The sequence below is a fragment of the Populus nigra genome, chromosome 4, assembly GCF_951802175.1.
Source record: "Populus nigra chromosome 4, ddPopNigr1.1, whole genome shotgun sequence".
NCBI classification, from domain to species: domain Eukaryota; kingdom Viridiplantae; phylum Streptophyta; class Magnoliopsida; order Malpighiales; family Salicaceae; genus Populus; species Populus nigra.
This window is the reverse complement of record NC_084855.1, coordinates 5,614,532-5,634,339: the sequence shown is the minus strand read 5'-3', so window position 1 is coordinate 5,634,339 and position 19,808 is coordinate 5,614,532. Positions and strand designations below refer to the sequence as shown.

At 32.1% G+C, this 19,808-nt stretch overlaps 2 protein-coding genes across 2 annotated transcripts; both read left to right on the top strand.

Moving 5' to 3' along the window:
* The first annotated feature begins 1,050 nt into the window (after window positions 1–1,050).
* LOC133691432 (chloroplast processing peptidase-like) lies at window positions 1,051–5,455 on the top strand. Its single transcript, XM_062111938.1, has 6 exons — window positions 1,051–1,510; window positions 3,606–3,668; window positions 3,763–3,828; window positions 4,197–4,283; window positions 4,652–4,719; window positions 5,060–5,455. Exons 1-6 carry the CDS (start codon window positions 1,280–1,282, stop codon window positions 5,127–5,129), a joined length of 585 nt encoding a protein of 194 aa, XP_061967922.1. The 5' UTR covers window positions 1,051–1,279; the 3' UTR covers window positions 5,130–5,455.
* Window positions 5,456–13,961: 8,506 nt separating this feature from the next.
* Window positions 13,962–16,421, top strand: LOC133691971 (amino acid permease 3-like). The gene is made up of 5 exons (XM_062112603.1): window positions 13,962–14,204; window positions 14,326–14,559; window positions 14,715–14,808; window positions 14,937–15,291; window positions 15,467–16,421. The coding sequence occupies exons 1-5, from the start codon at window positions 14,099–14,101 to the stop codon at window positions 16,118–16,120; spliced, it is 1,443 nt and encodes a 480-aa protein (XP_061968587.1). The 5' UTR covers window positions 13,962–14,098; the 3' UTR covers window positions 16,121–16,421.
* Window positions 16,422–19,808: the final 3,387 nt, after the last annotated feature.

Here is a 19,808-nt window from a genome sequence, read left to right as displayed (position 1 = left end):
GTTCTTTCTTTGTCATTAGATTTATTGGTAATTAAGTTTAGTTTAGTTTGAATTTAAAATAGTTTTTAATATTAAAATGTTGTTTGAGAAGTTAAAGATATTATTTTAGCCATCCTTGAATTGATTAAGTGGCAAAAAGAATGGAGTTTTGATGACTGTGTCAATATAAGTTTTATTCCAAACAAATTATAGTTTATATATTTATATAAAAAAGCAAAATATAAGATGTGTCATGATTGATAATTTATGTCATAAAGTAGTTAAAATTATTTATTTAAAAATATATCAAAATAATATTTTTTTATTAAAATTCATATCCACGAAATTATTAGATTAATCCAATTTTAAGTTCACAATCTAAGTATTTTTATGAAAAATATTTTATACTTATATTTACCATTCATGCAATGTAATAAGAGGAACTCACCATATGTATATTCAGCATGGCCAAAATTGAAATGTCAATTTGACATCCGCAGATGCAACTGTGTTTAGCAATTTAATAGAAGCCTTTTTTGTATCGGTAATCTTAAGCATTATCTAACATTGTGATTAAGGTGTTTTCTTAAGGGATTTTTGTAGAAAAAAAGTAAAAAAGTAAAAAATACATATTTTTAATACAAGAATATCAATATCATAAAAAATCACTTAAAAAAATTATCAATTTAATATTTTTTAAAACAAAAAATCATTTTAAAAAATGTATTACCAAACATATACCTTCTATTATGTATTTTCTAATTTGATAATAAGAAATATATTAGAGTCAATTTAAACATCAATAGAGACTAAATCCCATTTCAAAACAATTTTAAAAAAAATCTTATATTAATATAATGCATTTAAAAAAATTAATTTTTTTTTCAGATATCAGTCTCAAAAGAACTCAAAAAATAAAAAAAATAAAAAAAATACATTCTCAATCACTAATCAACCACGCATTTAAATTTAAATGATGACACTGTACATAGTGTTACATTCGCCTAATTTTAAAAATAATCATCAGCTACAGGAGTATTTAGCGGTGTATGTACGCGTTCTAGTGGTAGTTTGGTCGCAAAAAAGTAAGGCCCGGCAGTGTGAACAAGAAGAATCTGTCTCTCTCTCGTTGAAACTTCCTCAACAAGATTGAGTTAGTCAATAAATACATAGCACATCACCCCTTTTCCTCTCTTTCTCCTTCTCCGAAACCTTTAAGCCTCGCATTTTCTTCGTAGTTTGCTGCATCGGTCCTTCCTTTTTGATTTTTCCACCACCTTTAGTTCCGCAACACTTTACAATGAGTTTCTTGAGGCCATCTGCATTGAATAATTTCTTTATAACATCCGCCACAGTACTAAAATGGATGCCATGCCAGAGCTGGGGGTTTCTTCGATGGCCTGGTCTTGATGGGTTGTTAAGGCTTCTTGTTCTGGTGCTTTTGTGGTCTACTTTTTCAGAGCTTCGCTTCATCCCGTCGTCCTCCATGTACCCGACTCTTCGTGTTGGCGATCGTATCATCATTGAAAAGGTTTATCATTTTTAACATCATCCCTTGAACATCTATGCTTTGGTATCATGTGATAATTTTCGCTAGGGGTTGGTTTAGTTTGCTTGCCTTCTACAGTGACATTTAAATGGTATGTCGATATAATAATTACTTTTCATTTCCTTAAAATACTATCAATGTGTTGCTTAACAAAGTTCAATTATCTGTCATATTTGCACAAGTGATCAGGCACTGCTACTTGAAATGGGAAAGAAGAACGTATTTGCACCTCCTATTTCTTTATTGCTTGATCAACTTTAGGCATCCTATGGGACAAGTAGAATCCAGGGACACGTTTTATAAATCTGGGTTCTCTTATTTTTACCTTCCTGATCGGTTAAGAGAGAAAAAAAAGAAGCTAGTTTTATTCCTCAATAAGCATTAAAGGTATATTTTTGTATCTCACTCGCTCTACCTTTTAAAATACTTTAGTTGTTGTGCGAGGTTCTCCAGGTGAAAAATTCCAACCTTTTTCTGGGAATATATGTCCATCTATATTGTATAGATGACATTTCTTGTCAGTTTGCTGTTTGCGTATTTCCACAATTTATCTGGCTAGTTTAGCTGGAGTGAGAAGACTTGATTGTTTCTATAGAGATTCTTTCCATAGTCTGAAAGGTGCTTTTAATTCCTTCTTTTCAAGTGCGCAGTGATGTAAATTACACTTAAGTGTTTTCTCAAAATTTATAGTTTGTTCCATCATTTTGAGAAAGTGATTTCTGTCAAAGATTAAATCTGCTTTTCATCGCAGCAAGTCATTTCGGTCCTCTGAAGTAGGTTTGAAGTACTCCTTAGGTTGCAGAGGATTCCTCATTATGTTTCTATGTAGATTATAGTCCGATTGTTCACTCCAGATCATATTTAATTGCCTGTAAGAAGTGCGAGATTCATGTAAAAAGCAACCATGAGTGCAATCATTGTCAAAAACAGATAGGTAGTCACCCTCTGCAATGTATGAGCGCATTCACTGAATGGGTAACATCACTCTTGCATTGTAATTTGTAAATGCAAAATCCGGAGTTGTACTCGATTAGTCAGCCAACCTGATTTTCTTATGAAACATCATTGAAGCAAGATGGGCAGCCGTGGCGTTGTTTGAAGTCAGATTCTTGTAGAAGGTACTTTATTGGTTTACAGGGCTATTCTGAGTAGTTTTCCTTTGAAAAACAGTTTTGTAACTACCATTGACATGATTATGTTCTTGTTACCATTGGGTGCTGGGGATCCAAATTTGATGGCCACTAACTCATATACAAAAGACTTACAACTTTCTGAATTATACTTCGCTATATCTCCCTTTAATCAGACAATTTATCCAGCTTGTTGCGTTGTTAAGCTGGGGGTGTTTCTGTACCCTTTTCATCAACAAGGGAGCGTTCTATCCCATCCTTTAATGGGGCCATATTTATGGAAGCTCTGTGAAGGCTGTGTTTGACCAGAAAGAATTTGGTAGTTGAGGCTTGTATTTTCTTAGCGATAGTGTTAGGTTCATGTTCATGAAGGAACCTAGAGAAGTTTGGTCCCTAAATATCATGACATCTGCACTTCAGTTGCTAGATCCAATACATATTATTGAAGAATATTGAACTTTAACATGTGTTAGCAAACAGAAAATCGTTTGCCATATGATTAGCATAATTGAACGAATATAACAGTGTCATTGAATTGAGTAATGAATGGTACCAGGATGTTCACTTGAATTGATCGCAACATTTATTTCAACCAGTGGGAAAATTGTCAGTATAATCAAATAGCAATGTTTGCCAATGGTTCCATGGACATGTTTTGATAACTGAGAAGTTAACGAGAGAATACTTGTCAGTTGAAAACCATTTTGCAAGCCTGTGAGGAAGAATTCTTCAATCTTTGAGAAATCTAGATGCACATGCTTCGCTATTTCTTGAACCTGATTGCAAATGTTGTTCTTTTGTATATTGGATTCAATGGAATCATTTTTGTGCTTTATTTGGCATTTTAAACCTTGTTTTATTTCTCTGAGAATGCATTTTTTTCCGTCTTACTGTTAACATTGTACACTTTGGGTTTTAACTAACCAGTGGCACTCCAAACTTCTCAGGCCTCATACTATCTCAAGGTACCGGCTATAAATGATATAGTTACATTCCGAGCTCCGAAACAGGTTTGTCTTCATGCTGCGAAATCCTCCTAATTTCCATTTATATGGTTTTCTTTTTATTAGGTGTATTAATTTTGTTTTGCGTTGTCTATGGCAGCTCGGAATCACAGGGGAAGATGTTTTCATAAAGAGAGTTGTTGCAAAGGCAGGAGACTTGGTTCAGGTAAGATTTTCTTTCTTCCTTCCCCAGCAGTATGCAGGGAGGTATAAAATTGAAAGTCTAATTAAGAATGGGATAAAGGGTTACAAGTTTTAGATTGGTTGCATCAGCGTCCCATACTGTTATTTAAACTTTCTTTTAATTGCTATTTGATTGATTATGAAAAACAATTCTTTGTTACTGCTTGTTGGAAAAGGTTTTGTATCCTTCAGCAGCTCATGGCTGCATGGTTTATGATCAATATACAAATTCAAATAAAACCTAGCTCCAGATTCCATCCTTATTTCATTCTCTTATTTAACATTTTAAGACTTAGAAGCTGTGGCTATATTAATGTGGAACTCTTCCATGTTCTATTCCAATACTTGCAGGTTCACCACGGATCCCTTTATGTCAATGGAATTGCCCAGGCCGAAGACTTCCTAGTCGAGCGACCTGCATATACATCTAATTTAACTGTGCGCTTCTTCATTCTTACCTTTTTATGTTTCTGTAATGTTGCATGCCTTGCAAGCATTTTTCAAGGCTAGCAAAATATGTCCATGAAGGCATGAACCCCATGTTGGGGCTGAAAAAACCGAGCAAATGGCTCACAAGCTGGTAAAAATGCTCATAACAAAACATGCACATAGTTGTTTGATGAGGTGCATAAATGTGAACTTGAAGAAGCCTAGCCCAGTCAAATTAAACGAAAGCTTGATGAATCCCAATTACTGGCACTTGGATTCACTTTGAGCTTTGGATGGTATCCCTTTAAATGTATCATTTTCTCTAGAAATGCTATGTTTTTGCTTTCTGCTAACTTTGCTCTTGTACTGGTTTGCAGTATGTGCCTGAAGGTCATGTTTATGTGCTGGGTGATAACCGTAATAACAGCTACGACTCCCATGTTTGGTAGTATTCTCGAGCATGTTGTTGGAGCAACATCTATATTTCATTAAGAAAATTTAAGAAGAAATTATCTTTAGGTTCCTTGCATGTATTCCCAGCTTCACTTCCGAGGGACATGTATGCGATATTCAAGATTTTATGGAGTGTCCCTTTTAGGATTTTCTTGTTCACTAGAGTTAACACAAAAGGAATTTTCTTTTCCAAATTTAGCCACATTTGGGATGGCAGTACTCGTCTCTCATACCGATGACCAAATCAGGGTTTTAATTTTCAATTCTAGATGTATTTTTGGTTAACATAAGTGTTAACTCTTTCTTTTGGTTTTGACATTGGTCTATGGCAGGGGACCCCTTCCTATAAAGAACGTGATTGGAAGATTTGTAACGTGTTGCTACAGGCCTTCAAACAAATGACAGCATGATGATTGGAGATGGGCTGGAGATGCAGGAATCCCCCATGTCGTGGCAGATACTATGAGCATAAACTCATATCTTGTTTTGCAATGCCTGGAGCTCACTGCTGAATTCCCGTCTCGAAGACACAAATTTATTAAGTGAATATCACATTAATTTTGTGTTCTTTATTCATTCATTGCTGTGTTTTCATGCTTGCAAGTGGTGTACCAGAGGATGGGTCGTAATTTCTACTTCTTGTGGATGCTAGAGTAGAACAAGTAGATCATTGTGTATTACCACATTCTTTAGATTTATTAAACCATGCGTAAACTTATTTCTAGCAAGATGCTTCCAGCTGCTTATATCACGTCAAACAAACAAGGCACTCTGTAAATAGGAATGAATGCTTGCTTCTATGCTCCATTCTAAAAGCAGATAGCAACCTTTCAAATTGCTTCTTGTTTGGCTTGGAGATAAAGCACGTTCAAGTCATTTTGTGCCCTGTTGCGCACCTCGCATCCTTTCAAAATGTGGGTGCTATAAAGTAGGGTAAGCTGTTTTTTAGCCCTTACAGATTTAGAAATGTTAAACTTGTGTCCCTGTAGTTTAAGAATTTTTAACGTCAAACTATTAATGATTTCAAGGAGTTCCAGCTTGATTGGATCGTATTTTAAGTCCATGGAGGGCCAAAATATAGTTTACCCTATCAAATATTTTCATCCCCCACAGGTAGCATGGGTGGAATTAGTGCGCGCTGATGAACTGGTTAGACGTAGATCAGTGATGCAAGTTACGGTGATAAAAAATGATCCCACTTGGATGGACGATAAGCTTACTTGCTGGATGGGCATTGAAGTGCAAGTGATCCTATTATTTAGGTTTTTCAAGTGGTGACATTGCAATCAAATTGAGGGCGAAGCTCCCCTCTTGCAACTTTTCGGAAGGCAAGGAAGCAAGGGTGCTCCTGCCTCCTTGCATGGATTCTAATTCTGTAGGGAAAATTTGTAATTCATACGGAGCTTCACCCACCAAGATGATGAATCCACACCTTTTCTCCCTGAGCCAAAAGTTGCCATATTTGTGAAACATTGTACGAGGTCTAGAGATCTAATTATTTAGTATCTTAAAAGGTAATAGATTTGAATTCTCTGCTTTTAAGATTCGTTATATGTATAATGATTATCATTGGTTTCCAGGAATAGGAACTTTGCACGTTTTATGAATGTTTGTCTATTTTATTTCACTAAATTAAAGGGTTTTTTTAACACTGCTTCTACTTCTATTTTTAAGTATTTTTTTAAAAATATTTTTAACTTGAAAAAAATTAAAATAATATCTTTTTAATGTTTTTTAATATTAAAAATAAAAAAATCTTAAAAAATTATTTTAATATATATATTTAAAAAAAACTAATTAAAAACATCACATTTCCATTCCCGTAACCTTTATAGTTCTAAGACCAAAACTAGCTTTCGAACATCTAATACACCACCCTTAAAGTTAGCCAATGATATCCAAGCCTGTAAAAGGGTCCAAATGGTCATTACAATAGGACATAATCAATGAGCCCATCATATATATATATATATATATATATATATATATATATATATAGCCCAATAAGAGGCTATTCTCACGATTTCTTGGTGTGGCCTGGCGACCGGTTAGATAAGAACCACGTGTATTAATAAAAAAATAAAATTATTGACAATATTTAAAAATCAAATATGAAAAGTTGAGAAAATATAGATTAAGGTATTTAACCTCGAAAGATGAAATATTTACTCGGTTATATTTATTAAAATAATATTTTATTTAAACAAATAATAATAGAAATAGAAACACAAATTAAATTAATTGAATATATTAAAAGGAAAAAACACTATGTAGACCTGCACATATTAGAAATATCATCTGAAAATAATTTTATTTTTTTAAAAATAAAGTTCATTCAAACAAAAGATAATTTTTTTTATAGATAAATAAAAAGAACCCTTCAAATTTAAATGCATAACCAAAAAAATAATTATCATTTAAAAGAGACTCTCTAAACAAAATGAAAAAGAAAAGGGGTACTAATCTAAATATAAATTAAAAATATTTAGAGAAAAAATCATAAAAAACCATTATTTTTGAAAAAATAATTTTAAAAAAATAAAAAAAAGGAGCAAAAGTCAGACGTTGCTGGCCTAACAAGTTAGGCCAGTCCACATGATCTATTTTATCAAGGTCCACGCTCTGGCCTGCCTTATCAGGCCAGAGCGACTGAGCCCTTATTTGTTTTGGTTGCATCTATGTTGTCCGGCCCAAAATTTTCTGAAAAAAAAATCACATGACGTGTTATCTAATTTGCTCAGATTCTGACCACCACAATGACTAGAAAATCAGGGTTTAAGTTTTTTTTACCCCAAAAACCTGTTTTTTAACCAACTTTTTTTTACTCAAAACACCTTAGGAACTATGCTAAACTTATACATGGTCTAAAAAAACCCAAGAAATAGTCATAAAAACCAAAACTAGCTCGAAATAAAAAATCAATTCAAGCTTAGATATGTTTTTTCTACGAACTTTAAAAATAAAAAAACACTTAACATGAAATGCCATCATCAAACGTAATCATTTGACATAAATATTAATTAGGGAATAAAAAATAACAAAAATAACTTTTATATGAAAAATGAATTTGAAAATATTAAGGTACCAAAATTGTATAAGAAATCAAAAATAAATTGATTTTTAATTATAATTAAATTACTAAAAATAAAAGTTTAAAGATGAAATTAAAAAATAAAAATTTTACACGGTCTACAATTTATAAGAGAATAAACAATGAACACACGCACGCTTTTTAGTGTTATACTAGGTGATTGGGAATGTGGTAATTGTTGTTTTTCAGAGTTCTTTTCATTCCAAAATACATTAAAATAATGTTTTTTTTAAAAAAAATATTTTTAACATTAACACATTAAAATAATTTAAAAATATTAAAAATATATTTATTTAAAGCATAAAAATTAAAAAATTAAATTTTTTAAAAAAAAACTTTCGCAGTGCCAAGTAGTATGTTAATACTTAATTAATTTTTGGGCTGTAGTACTCACCAGTAAACCAGCCACTTGGAAGTTCGACCCATTGTCTTTTTTTTTTTTTTTTAATATCGCCGATGGAGAGAAATGCATTATTACAATACTGCTCCTTTTGAAGACGTTTTTGGTGATGCTGGCTCATATCATCAGAGCATGATTGGCCAGTTTAAGAGGTACAGTACCTCATGATCTTGAGTTAATCCATAGACTTTCATAGATTTTGTTTCTAAAAACGCATGCTTCTCTCGACAGAAATTGTATCCAGAGTATTTCTTAAGGCGCTCCAGATCTTTTTTTTTAATAAATATAAAATATTGGTATTATCAATTTTTTGATGAACTCAAGATTAAGAGAAATCTTTATAATTAAATTGTAATTCGTTTAAAAAAAAAGGAAAAAAAAAAAGGAAATTCAAAGTGGTAAACCTGGACAAACAAAAATAGCGAATTGAGGGTGTTCGCTAAGGGTATGGACAAAGCCCAGGCCCAAACCACCCACAGGGAGGAAAGAGAGGTGGAAAAAGGAAAAACAAAAGGAAGAAATGAGAAACACGATGTTTATGTTTCACAGAGTCAAGGTCTCCTCCACTTTATTTCAATTTCCACTGACCGCCTGAGAGGTCTTCGCCACACATGACACATACAGGCGAATCAACACCGAGTCTGCTCGGCCGCCTCCACCAATAGAGACTCAAGCTGGACCCATTTTTCTCTTTTCAATTTCGACTTCAGTAGATAGTTGCGGTAGTGGAACTACAAGACAAGTAGACAACCAATAAATGAAGATGTTAGAGAATCAATTATTATTGGCATTCTTGCAAGTTGCACTTTTTTTTTTTTGTAGTGTCAATGAGTTATTGAGAGATGAGTTAGACATGAGATTTATACCTAAAATAATAATAATAATAATAATAATAATAATAATGTGCCTTAATATCATTAGCAAGTATTCACAAAAACACGGGATTGCTTATTCGAGTTCTATGTAAGATGAAACTCGTTAAACATGGGATTACTACATCATTAATTGAGCTTACGTGGAGACAACTTAATTAACAAAATAAGTTGAAAATAAACCTTAAAGAATTCTATTGATATCTTGATTTATATGCATGGCTCGACATCTTAGGTTTTAATAAGGATCTTAAAGTAGTAAATATTAGATGTTTCATAGTTAATTAATCCTTTAATATTCATTCTCGTATCCTCCCTCTTTTAAAACAAACTCAAATTTACATAAAAATTATCCGGTTGATTATATTAATTTATAACTTCACAAAACTTGTGTAAAAGTGACTCGACTATCGACATGACATGGGCTAACGTCTACAATGTTTATAAATTCAAAATCATCATTAATGATTTTTATAAGTATAACACAATATAGGTTAGTGTGAATCTACATTACTCTATAGAGATCAACATGACACAAGCAAAATGCATCTTTTGCCGCTCCTTAATATTTCTTTTTAAATTTTATTTATTTTATTTAAAATAATTTGTTAATATATTTTTTAGTATATTTTAATGTGTTAATATTAAAAAAAATTAAAAAAATTTATTTAATATATTTTTAAATAAAAATCACTCTATACCGTCTGTTATGATTATCATAATCTTAAATACATCCTTTTGAAATTGAAGAAACAGTCCTGCAATAATGACCCTTCTCCAAGTACATTTCTGGCCACTTTAGTCCTCATCAAAGCAAATTTCATTCCAGGGTTAGCTCAGCGTACATTACTGCTCGGATGTCTGATCAATCATATGAATATTCATATGAATATCTAAAACTTAATAGATAAAATATAAATATTTAAATTTTTTTTATCAATTAATACAGTATAACCTGATTTGTGGATTGCCCTCCTTTACATGAGTTGAGGGTTTCATATTTTTTAATTATAACAAATATTGGCGTTTGATTCATAATTTAAACAATTTTTTAAATTTTATATAATGACATTTGGCTGAGTCTATGTGAGTTGACTTTAAGATAAAGTCTAGCTCTTGCTATTTCTTTATTTGTTATTTTAAAACAAAATAATTGAAAGCACTAGATAATTATTTGAAATAATGGTTTTAATACTATATTATTTAGATTTTGAAAGTGTAAAGTGATTCCACATAAAACACACATCAGCTTTTACTTAATAAAAATGAAAAATGTCACAAATTGAAGATAGAATATCCATATCTTAATTAATATTTACATAAAAAAATATTCTAAAATAGCATTTGGTAACCATCTTTAGATACAAAAAATAAAAATAATAGAAATAAAAATAAAAATGTTTTTGATGAAAGAGATAAAGATGAAGACGTACATAAAATAACTTTATTTTTAAAATAAGTTTTAAAGTAAATTTTTATACTTAAAAAATAAGAGACATAAGAAGATATATCGTTTATATTTTTTCTACCTTGTTTGTAACAGTAACTAAATATTTTCTAAGAATATCTAGTCTTAGAATTGTTTTTGACAGAGAGTGAGGAGATTATATGATTTAATTAACAAGGCTTGTTCGTAATGATAAAAACCTGAGAATGCTTTACTACGTACAGGGCTATGACTTAGCGGTAAATTAACTAATTAATTACAAGGCTGTGTTTGTGCTTCAACGAATTAATAATTAATTAGTCGATTGTTTTGATCATTCCAATCAAAACAATCTTTCACTGTCCAGTGACCTTCCGACATTAACCTACAATGATGAAAGTTTTTTTTTTTTTTTTTTTTTTTTTTTTGTAAATGTAGGTATGGAGACTTTTCTCTCATGCAAACTCTCTAACTTCGCTTCTTTCTATGACATGTTGTTTGTTTTTGTAATCATAGAAAAAACGAAACTTTTCTTCATTATAGTCGAGAGAGAATTAACTTTTCTTAAATGATAACAAAATAATACGAAGTGATTTCTGAAAGACGCTCCCTCGTTCACAGCCACAATATTCTAAAATAATGATGGGATATATTTAATGATGAATAGATTAGTTTATTTGTTCAGGTTATAAATATATTTTTTAAAAATTATTATTTTAAGTTTTATAAATTTTATTGCCATTAGAGACTTACATGATCGTTAACTTTAGGACCTATAAGATTAGTCGAAGTGCGCGCAGGCTGGTCTGGGTACCCACGTTAATAAATAAAAATAAAAATAAAAATAAAAATGATGGAATATATTTATAATCCTCGACTGATCAGATTTTGAATTTACTTTTTAATAGTCATGAGTTTAAGTGTTTTTAAGGTCACTGAAAACTCATATAATCGTTAATTTCAGGATTTATACAATTAATTGAGTTATCTATAAGCTGATTTGGATATTTATATTAATAATATAAAAAAAATAACGGAACATATTTATGCTTGTGCTCCAACAGGGGTGAGTTTTTCATAAAACAATAGGGCTTTACTTCTCATGAGAAATACGGTGAGCATAAGTAAGGAAATCTTAAAAATCTCAAATGATAATTTGGGGCTCGTCCAAACAATAACTGATGCAGTGAAGAAGCTAGTGATATGAAAAGCACAGGGTTAACAATGCGATAGGAGATGCGTAAAATAGCCTGCTCCATCATTACTACATAATATAACCCAATATTTCAAATTTATAAAAGATCAAATAAACATGACATGATCAAATTAAGCATACATTATCATTGCAATTCTTTGAATTGTTCGAATAAATATAAAAATAGACTGAGACTAAAATAAGTATTTATGTCACCTACCAAACCTATTTATGGTTCCAACATCGCTTCACAACCACTTAAAAAAAAATTGGAGGTTCAAACACAACCATGATTAGAGAAAAGATCTCTTTTTTACTACTCCCTTTTACTTATTTTTATGTGAAAAATTGCATATAATGATCCAATGGCCTCTTAATCACTGAGAAAGAGAATGTTCTAGTTTGAGTTGAATTCAAACCACAATTCATGCATCACACACTAAAAAATTTCACATGTATTTGATATTATAGTAGTTTTTACTATAATAATTTTAAAAAATAAATCTTAAAAAATTTATAAATTATAATTTTTTTAACTAAAATTTCAAACATTTTCAGTTTCAGTGTAAAATTGTTTTATATATTAATTAATTAAATAATTATGACAAATCACAGACGGCATCAAGAAAAGAAAGGAAGCCTTAATCATTGATTAAGCATCAGCGCTAATATCTTTACAAATTCCCTCCAACAAGGAGGGCGTCTCAATCTCTGCCATGTCAGCACCCCATGTGCTTACATACTAAGCAATCACATCATCCCTTTATATATATATATATATATATATATATATTTTTTATTATTATTTTTTTTTTTTTTTGCCCAGGGGGCTCTAAAGGCTCCCATGGCGAAGACTGCCTTTTTGACTTAAAGTCGGGTGAGAACTGGTCCGTGCATACCGTTAACAGTTGAGCCATATGCAAACCGAACGGGGGCACGCCAGCGCTCCGTCTTTCAATTGAGTTCAGTTTATCTGGACTCTGACGTCATCTGGCCGGTTCAAAAATATCTTAGGGTAGAAAATTTATGAATCTAACCAAAAGTACAATGCACTAAAGCCACCATGTCTTTCACATGAACAGAGCTTCCCTTCCCTTTCTGTCAAAGAAAAGCCCTACCTAGAAAGATATGTGTAATAACAATATATTATTTTTTAATAATCTGGGATGTCCAACCAGCTTATACGAACCACAATTAATTTTTAGATCTATTGAACACCTTACAAATCTAGAAGACAGATAAGACACCGCGAGGATGACTGACGTGCACATAAAATCGAACCTGGATGCTAAGAAAGAGAACAAATCTCTGTCATAACTGCTAGACCACGACCTCAAGTGCGGGTAAAAACAATATCATAGGAGGCTTAGTTGTACAATTTATTTTTTGTGAAAATTTAATTGTAATCTATATGATGTAGCTTGCACATTTAAAACAATTAGGATTTTTTTTATAATGAATTGCTCATATGAAACATTTATTCAACTATCATATTAATATTTGATCCAGAGTAAAATCTCGCCATCATGCATATATTTCTTACCACGGCCATATGCATGGTTTGTGTGGAAATGATATTTCCTCACACATCAATACATATTTCTGATATTTAAAATCTTCAGAATTAACTTAGCATATGGGTAAGGTGACTAAATCAAAATGAGAAACAAAATTAATGAGGACTCAATTGAGATACAAGTCATAGTTCGGGAACTAATTTAATATTTTCCCCACATGAAAAATAAAAAAATACATAACCGTATTTAAAACACGTGTCAAGTGATGGCTGAGAAAGTGCTGGTTATTGAAGTTGGGTAGTGCCGTAGTGGTGACAGATAAGTGGTCGTGAGAGATTTGCGATCTAATTAATTAAATAAAAAGAAATCAAATTATCCAGTTTTTTTTTTTAAAAAAAAAAGAAAAAAGAGAGCTGTGAAGTCTCACTTCTACTGTATTGTGGGATCCTCAGGACAGATGGACCATGACGTAGAATCCGCGTTGAAGCTTAGGATTGTACGAGTTTGATAATATTGTTTTTATATTTTTAAAAATATTTTTTTTAATGTTAATATATTAATATTTAAAATAAAAATATTATTTTAATATATTTACAAATATAAAAATATTTTAAAAAATAATATTACTATACCCTTCCAGTTCCAGACACGCCTAAATGACCACGTGTGCCAGGGAGTCATTATAAATACCCACCCTCCTCTTGCATTCCGTTCCATTCCACTCTACACTTTTTAATTAATTACTAAGTTGAGGGTACTGTCCTTGTTTTGCTCTCTGTCTCTCGTACACAAACACAACTCAATTCTAATCTTCTGCTACTGCTACTGCTACTGCTACAGCTACTGCTACCTCTCTGTTATATCAGAAAGATGAACACGAGCCTAAGGAATCACCAAGTTTTCGATATCTCCATTGACACGCATCAACAAGGTGGCTCCAGGTGGTTTGATGACGATGGCCGTCTCAAGCGAACTGGTATTTCACAACTTCTTTACATTATATTTTTTTCCCGTTTGCTATGATCAAGTAAGATTTCCAAGAAAATATATGTATAAAAAAACTTATATATATTCTGTTCAACTTCAATTGTTTCCAGGGACCGTTTGGACAGCAAGTGCTCACATCATAACAGCTGTTATCGGGTCTGGTGTTCTCTCCTTGGCCTGGGCTATAGGTCAGCTTGGATGGATCGCTGGACCTGCTGTCATGTTGTTGTTCTCTTTTGTCACTTGCTATACTTCGACTCTGCTCTCTGCCTGCTACCGCTCTGGTGATCCTATTACCGGCAAGAGAAACTACACATACATGGATGCTGTTCGGTCCAATCTTGGTAACTAACCAGTCCTGCTACCATATATATATATATATATATATATATATATATATATATATATATATATAAGCTACTAAATATATACAGATATTGTGCTTGATATTTTTTAAAAATATAATTTCTTGATAATATGTTTCTTTTTTTTTTCTCAGGTGGTGTTAAGGTCAAGATATGTGGATTTGTTCAGTACCTGAATCTTTTTGGAGTTGCCATTGGCTACACAATTGCATCATCTATAAGCATGATGTAAGCTTTCACTTTCAAGTCAACAAAAACTCAATTTTTTTCTTTGTTCTTACTTGTAATCGCTGATCATGCCTAGATATATTATGAATTCTTTGGGCTAACGGTCCTCTTCCTTTCTACACTTACAGGGCAATAAAGAGGTCAAATTGTTTTCACAAGAGTGGTGGACAAGATCCATGCCACATGAATGCCTATCCATATATGATAGGGTTTGGCATAGCTGAGATACTTTTGTCTCAAATTCCTGGATTTGATCAGTTACACTGGCTCTCTCTTGTCGCTGCAGTCATGTCCTTCACTTACTCATCAATTGGTCTAGGTCTTGGCATTGGTAAAGTTATAGAAAATGGAAAAATTAGTGGAAGTCTAACTGGAATAAGCATTGGCACTGTGACTCAAACCCAAAAGATATGGAAGAGCTTCCAAGCACTCGGTGACATTGCTTTTGCCTATTCTTTCTCCATGATTCTCGTTGAAATTCAGGTGCGCGCTAACATTATATATATATATATATATATATATATATATATATATATATATATATATATATATATTTTGCAGCTTACTCATTTCATTTGCTAACATTATATATAGGATATGTTGGATAATTTCTCTTAGAATTTAAACTAACCTACAAGGTTTGTATCATAATTAACAGGACACAATCAAAGCCCCACCATCAGAAGCCAAGACAATGAAGAAGGCAACTCTAATAAGTGTTGTAGTCACAACCTTTTTCTACATGTTCTGTGGCTGCTTTGGCTATGCTGCTTTCGGAGACTTGTCCCCTGGAAACCTCCTTACTGGATTTGGCTTTTATAACCCATACTGGCTGCTTGATATTGCCAATGCTGCCATAGTGATTCACCTTGTTGGCGCATACCAGGTCTACTGCCAACCTCTCTATGCTTTCATCGAAAAAGAAGCAGCTCAAAGATTTCCAGATAGTGAATTCATTACGAAAGACATCAAAATTCCGATTCCTGGTTTCCGTCCCTACAATCTCAATCTCTTTAGAATGATTTGGAGGACCCTCTTTGTGGTCCTCACCACTGTGATTTCAATGCTCCTTCCCTTCTTTAATGACATAGTTGGTTTACTTGGGGCTTTGGGATTTTGGCCATTGACGGTTTACTTCCCTGTGGAGATGTATATTGTCCAAAAGAAGATACCAAAGTGGAGCACAAGATGGCTCTGCCTGCAGATCCTAAGTGTTGCTTGCCTCATTATCACTATAGCTGCCGCTGCTGGCTCTGTTGCTGGAATTGTCGGCGATCTCAAGTCGATCAAACCCTTCCAGACCAGTTACTAAATCAGTGCAATATCAGCAGTCAATAATGGGCAATTAGAAGACAAAAGGTTTAGATTATAAGGGAGGCTAAACCTCGAAGCTGCGATTTACTTTGCAAGACTAAGATCATATTTAGGAGGGTTAGTAGTGCTTTTTAGAAGTTTCAACTGTAACCTATACGATGTATCATGCTCGGTTACGAAATTTCAGATTTTTTGTTTGTTTTCCTACGTATGGACCAAGTTTCCTGAACCTGTGGAATATTGTGGGATGTTTCTACCGAGAAAATTACACTTGCCAAGGCCTCATGGTTTATTTATAATTGCTTATTTTGCTCCTTCCTCGTTCATTAATACGATCCTGGCATTTGAGGTTGAAAATAGTTGCTTGGTGTATGGCTAAGGTTAATCACTAATCAGTACTCCCTGGTGGAAAATTTAATTTGATATTGATCTACGCCACCGAGTTCCAACGACTTCGTTACAGCTTGAGTAGAAGAAAAAAATAAAAGAGAAAAGGAACTGATCAAGAGCTGTGATGAATGGGTGCAAACATTAATGAATTTGTGAAACATTTTCTGTTTTCTATTTTTGAAAACTATGCGAATTTGTTGTTTCAGTGTGACCATGCAACCTCATATATTTGAGAATTTAAGGATATTTTTATTCCATAAGAGTATGTGTTTTTACATGATCAATGCTAGTGTGGTGATTTATAAATAACTGCAATATCCAAGTTTTACTTCATACGAGTTCATATCTTTACATGATCAAATACTAGTGTCATGGTTATAAATCACTGCAATATCTCCATCAATGGGCTAAGGTTCAGCAGAGCTTTTAGAGCTTGAAACGGCCTTATAGATGTTTGGTTCTCAAAATTTGAATGTGGGGGATATCAAGTTGTCAAAAATGTTTTTTTACACAACATGAAAAATGTAATCTAAGCTTAAATGGTAAAAATAGATCATAAATTCATAAAATTATAAGTAATTTGGAATTAATGACAAAGAACTCCACAATCAATAAATAACATCAAACTTATCAACTCAAATTGTTGGGTTAAGAAAAAAAATTAAGGGATTGGCCAACCTGTTTTTTTTAACATAAAAATATGCTTAATTATTTGGTTTTGAAGGTCCCAACTCCTATGCAATAATGAAATGTTCTGAAATGAACCAATAACTGAAACAAAGATTCAAAGGAAAAATTTAAGGAAAATATTATATTCTTATCTAACCAATCATGATTCCATACGAAAATCAACAACACAAATTCATTATCTAAATGCACACAATATCATAGAAATAGAAAATAAAATAAATTTAATAAAATAGAAAGCAGTAGATGATACATACTTGACTTCATGTTTCATAGCAAGACGAGTATACTTATCGGCACTCACTTTGACTATGACTACTGGTTTCTTCAAGTCAACAAGAACAGGAGCCGCCACATCAAATTATAACAAAAAAAAATTAATAATATAGTAAGCAACGTCGCCGATTAAAAGAAAAAAAACCCCTAAATTTCATCGGTTCAAGCAAAAAAATTATAATTGAGCAGAATTGAATATATAAAAAAATGAGATCAAATCAAAATAATATATATCTAGGAAGGCTTTTTGTTGATGAAGAAAAATAATATAGAAGAAAATAAATCCTTTGCAATCATTTCTTTATAGGACCAAAAAGAATTATAAGAAGATGAAAGATCAGAGATTGATTAGAACAATATGTACCTTCGGAGAAAACTAGGGTTTGGCTACTGAGTTGTTGCAAGCTTCCAGCATCTTGGTAGCATGAGTGAGACTGCGAGACGATATCCTAATGTCTAATTTTATATTGACTAGGGTTTTGTTTGGTTTAATTGAGGGAGAAAGAGAGTTAATTGGGGTAGTATTTATATTTCACGTAAAATCGACCATAAAATCATGTTTTTACTAATTTTATATTATTTTAGTTGAATTTTTTTTACGTGATTTTCCATAATAACTATATGTTGTCATACAATTTTATAAGTCAACTTATAATTTTGACAATCTTGTGTGGGATCTTTTGAATCTTACTCTCAAAAGTGAAAAGCTAAAAATCTCCAAATATGGAGCTTTTTGGCTTTTTGGATGACATCTTGTTTAATAATGTGTTTTATTATATATAAAACTATGTAATAAATATTGAATAATGAAATAAAAAAAATCAAATTTAAAAAGGACTCGAAACAAAAAATAGAAACAAAAAAAAAAGGATCAAATTTGATATAAAAACAAAATAACAGGACACCTTTTAATTTTGGATAGATCAACGTACAGTTCAAGGAGAGGAGAGACAAAATAAGAAGGAGAAAAAAGAAAGGCCTTTGAAGTAGGGGTGAGTAAAAAAACCAAAAATATCGAGAAAACCGGAAAAAAAAATTAATGAAAAAACCGAACCGTGAAAAAAAACCGATTAAACCGATTAGAATTTTAAAAAAATTGACCGGTTCGGTTCGGTTTTGATTTTATAAGCCTAAAACTGAAAAAACCAAACCGAGCCAAACCGGGAAAAAACCAAGCCAAACCGGTTTTCCCCCCAAAATAACCAAACCGAAATCGGTCGGTTTGAACCGTTTTCGGTTTGGTTTTGTTTTTTTTAACTGGTTTTGGTTACTTTTTTTTATAAAAACCGAACCGAACCGAACCGAAAATGATCACCCATACTTCGAAGTCTCACTGCAGCTCCTCCGTCGTCATGCACTATCTCACCAGAAAGCCCTTGTCGCATTGCTTCTAACACCACCAATGATGGTGATTTGCAGCCACGGTAGGAAGCCTCATGTGCCCCTAGAATGAGACAACCTCTTTTACACTCTAGCGTAAGGGTTGCATGAGCCAACCAACTTCTTCTTTCCTGTTTACTTTAACCCACCACATTTTTTTTAGCTTTAATTTAGGTCTCTTAACATTTAATTATTTTACATTAGCAAAATCTTATTTTATTTTGCCAAACAGAGCATTAACCGAATGTAGAAAATTTTTCCTTGATGTTGCGTGAACCTCATATCAAGGAAACAAAAAAAAACTATTAAATCAAATCTCAAATAAAAACAATGTGAAGTGATCAAATTAAAAAAGAAGAAGATGAGTGACAAAAAAAACATGAGCTTTTCCCTCGATTATGCAAATTAGTTTCTAATGTTAGCGAAAAAAGGGACTGAATATTTATTTAAGCTTTAAATTCAGTTTTTAAAGCTCTAATTATTTTAAAACAATGAAATTAAATTTTACTTTGCTAAATTGAGCATTAATCAAGTGACAAGATATTTTCTCGACGTCATGAGATCCTTATATGTAGACATTAAAAACAAATTATTAATCTTTATTCAAAATCAACGCAATGTTAAAAAATAAAAAAAATAAGGGATTAAAATTAAAAAAGAAAAAGCAAAACACTATGTGAATCCAAAGTATTTTGCCTTATAAGTTGCAATACATTATTGATGGCTCCTAGTTTTTTTTTCTTAATATATAATATCGATATAAATATGCTTTGAACTATATATTTAATCAAATATTTCTATGTTCTCCAATGTTTCGAAAGTCTTACCACTATAAAATCTTCTATCACGTCAATCACAACTTAACTTTAAGCTAAACACAAATTAACCAAGTCTTAATGCACTTGAGTTTAATTACTCTTTCAGCGTAAATATACAAAGTGCACATATAGTGC

Bases quoted from the DNA above. Each gene is read 5' to 3' on its own strand.
- LOC133691971 (XM_062112603.1), top strand. From the start codon at position 14,099: ATGAACACGAGCCTAAGGAATCACCAAGTTTTCGATATCTCCATTGAC. The intron at 14,205-14,325 runs GTATTTCACAAC...AATTGTTTCCAG, and splicing joins TGGCCGTCTCAAGCGAACTG to GGACCGTTTGGACAGCAAGT. The intron at 14,809-14,936 runs GTAAGCTTTCAC...CTACACTTACAG, and splicing joins GCATCATCTATAAGCATGAT to GGCAATAAAGAGGTCAAATT.
- LOC133691432 (XM_062111938.1), top strand. From the start codon at position 1,280: ATGAGTTTCTTGAGGCCATCTGCATTGAATAATTTCTTTATAACATCC. The intron at 4,284-4,651 runs GTGCGCTTCTTC...ACTGGTTTGCAG, and splicing joins CATATACATCTAATTTAACT to TATGTGCCTGAAGGTCATGT. The intron at 4,720-5,059 runs GTAGTATTCTCG...GGTCTATGGCAG, and splicing joins AGCTACGACTCCCATGTTTG to GGGACCCCTTCCTATAAAGA.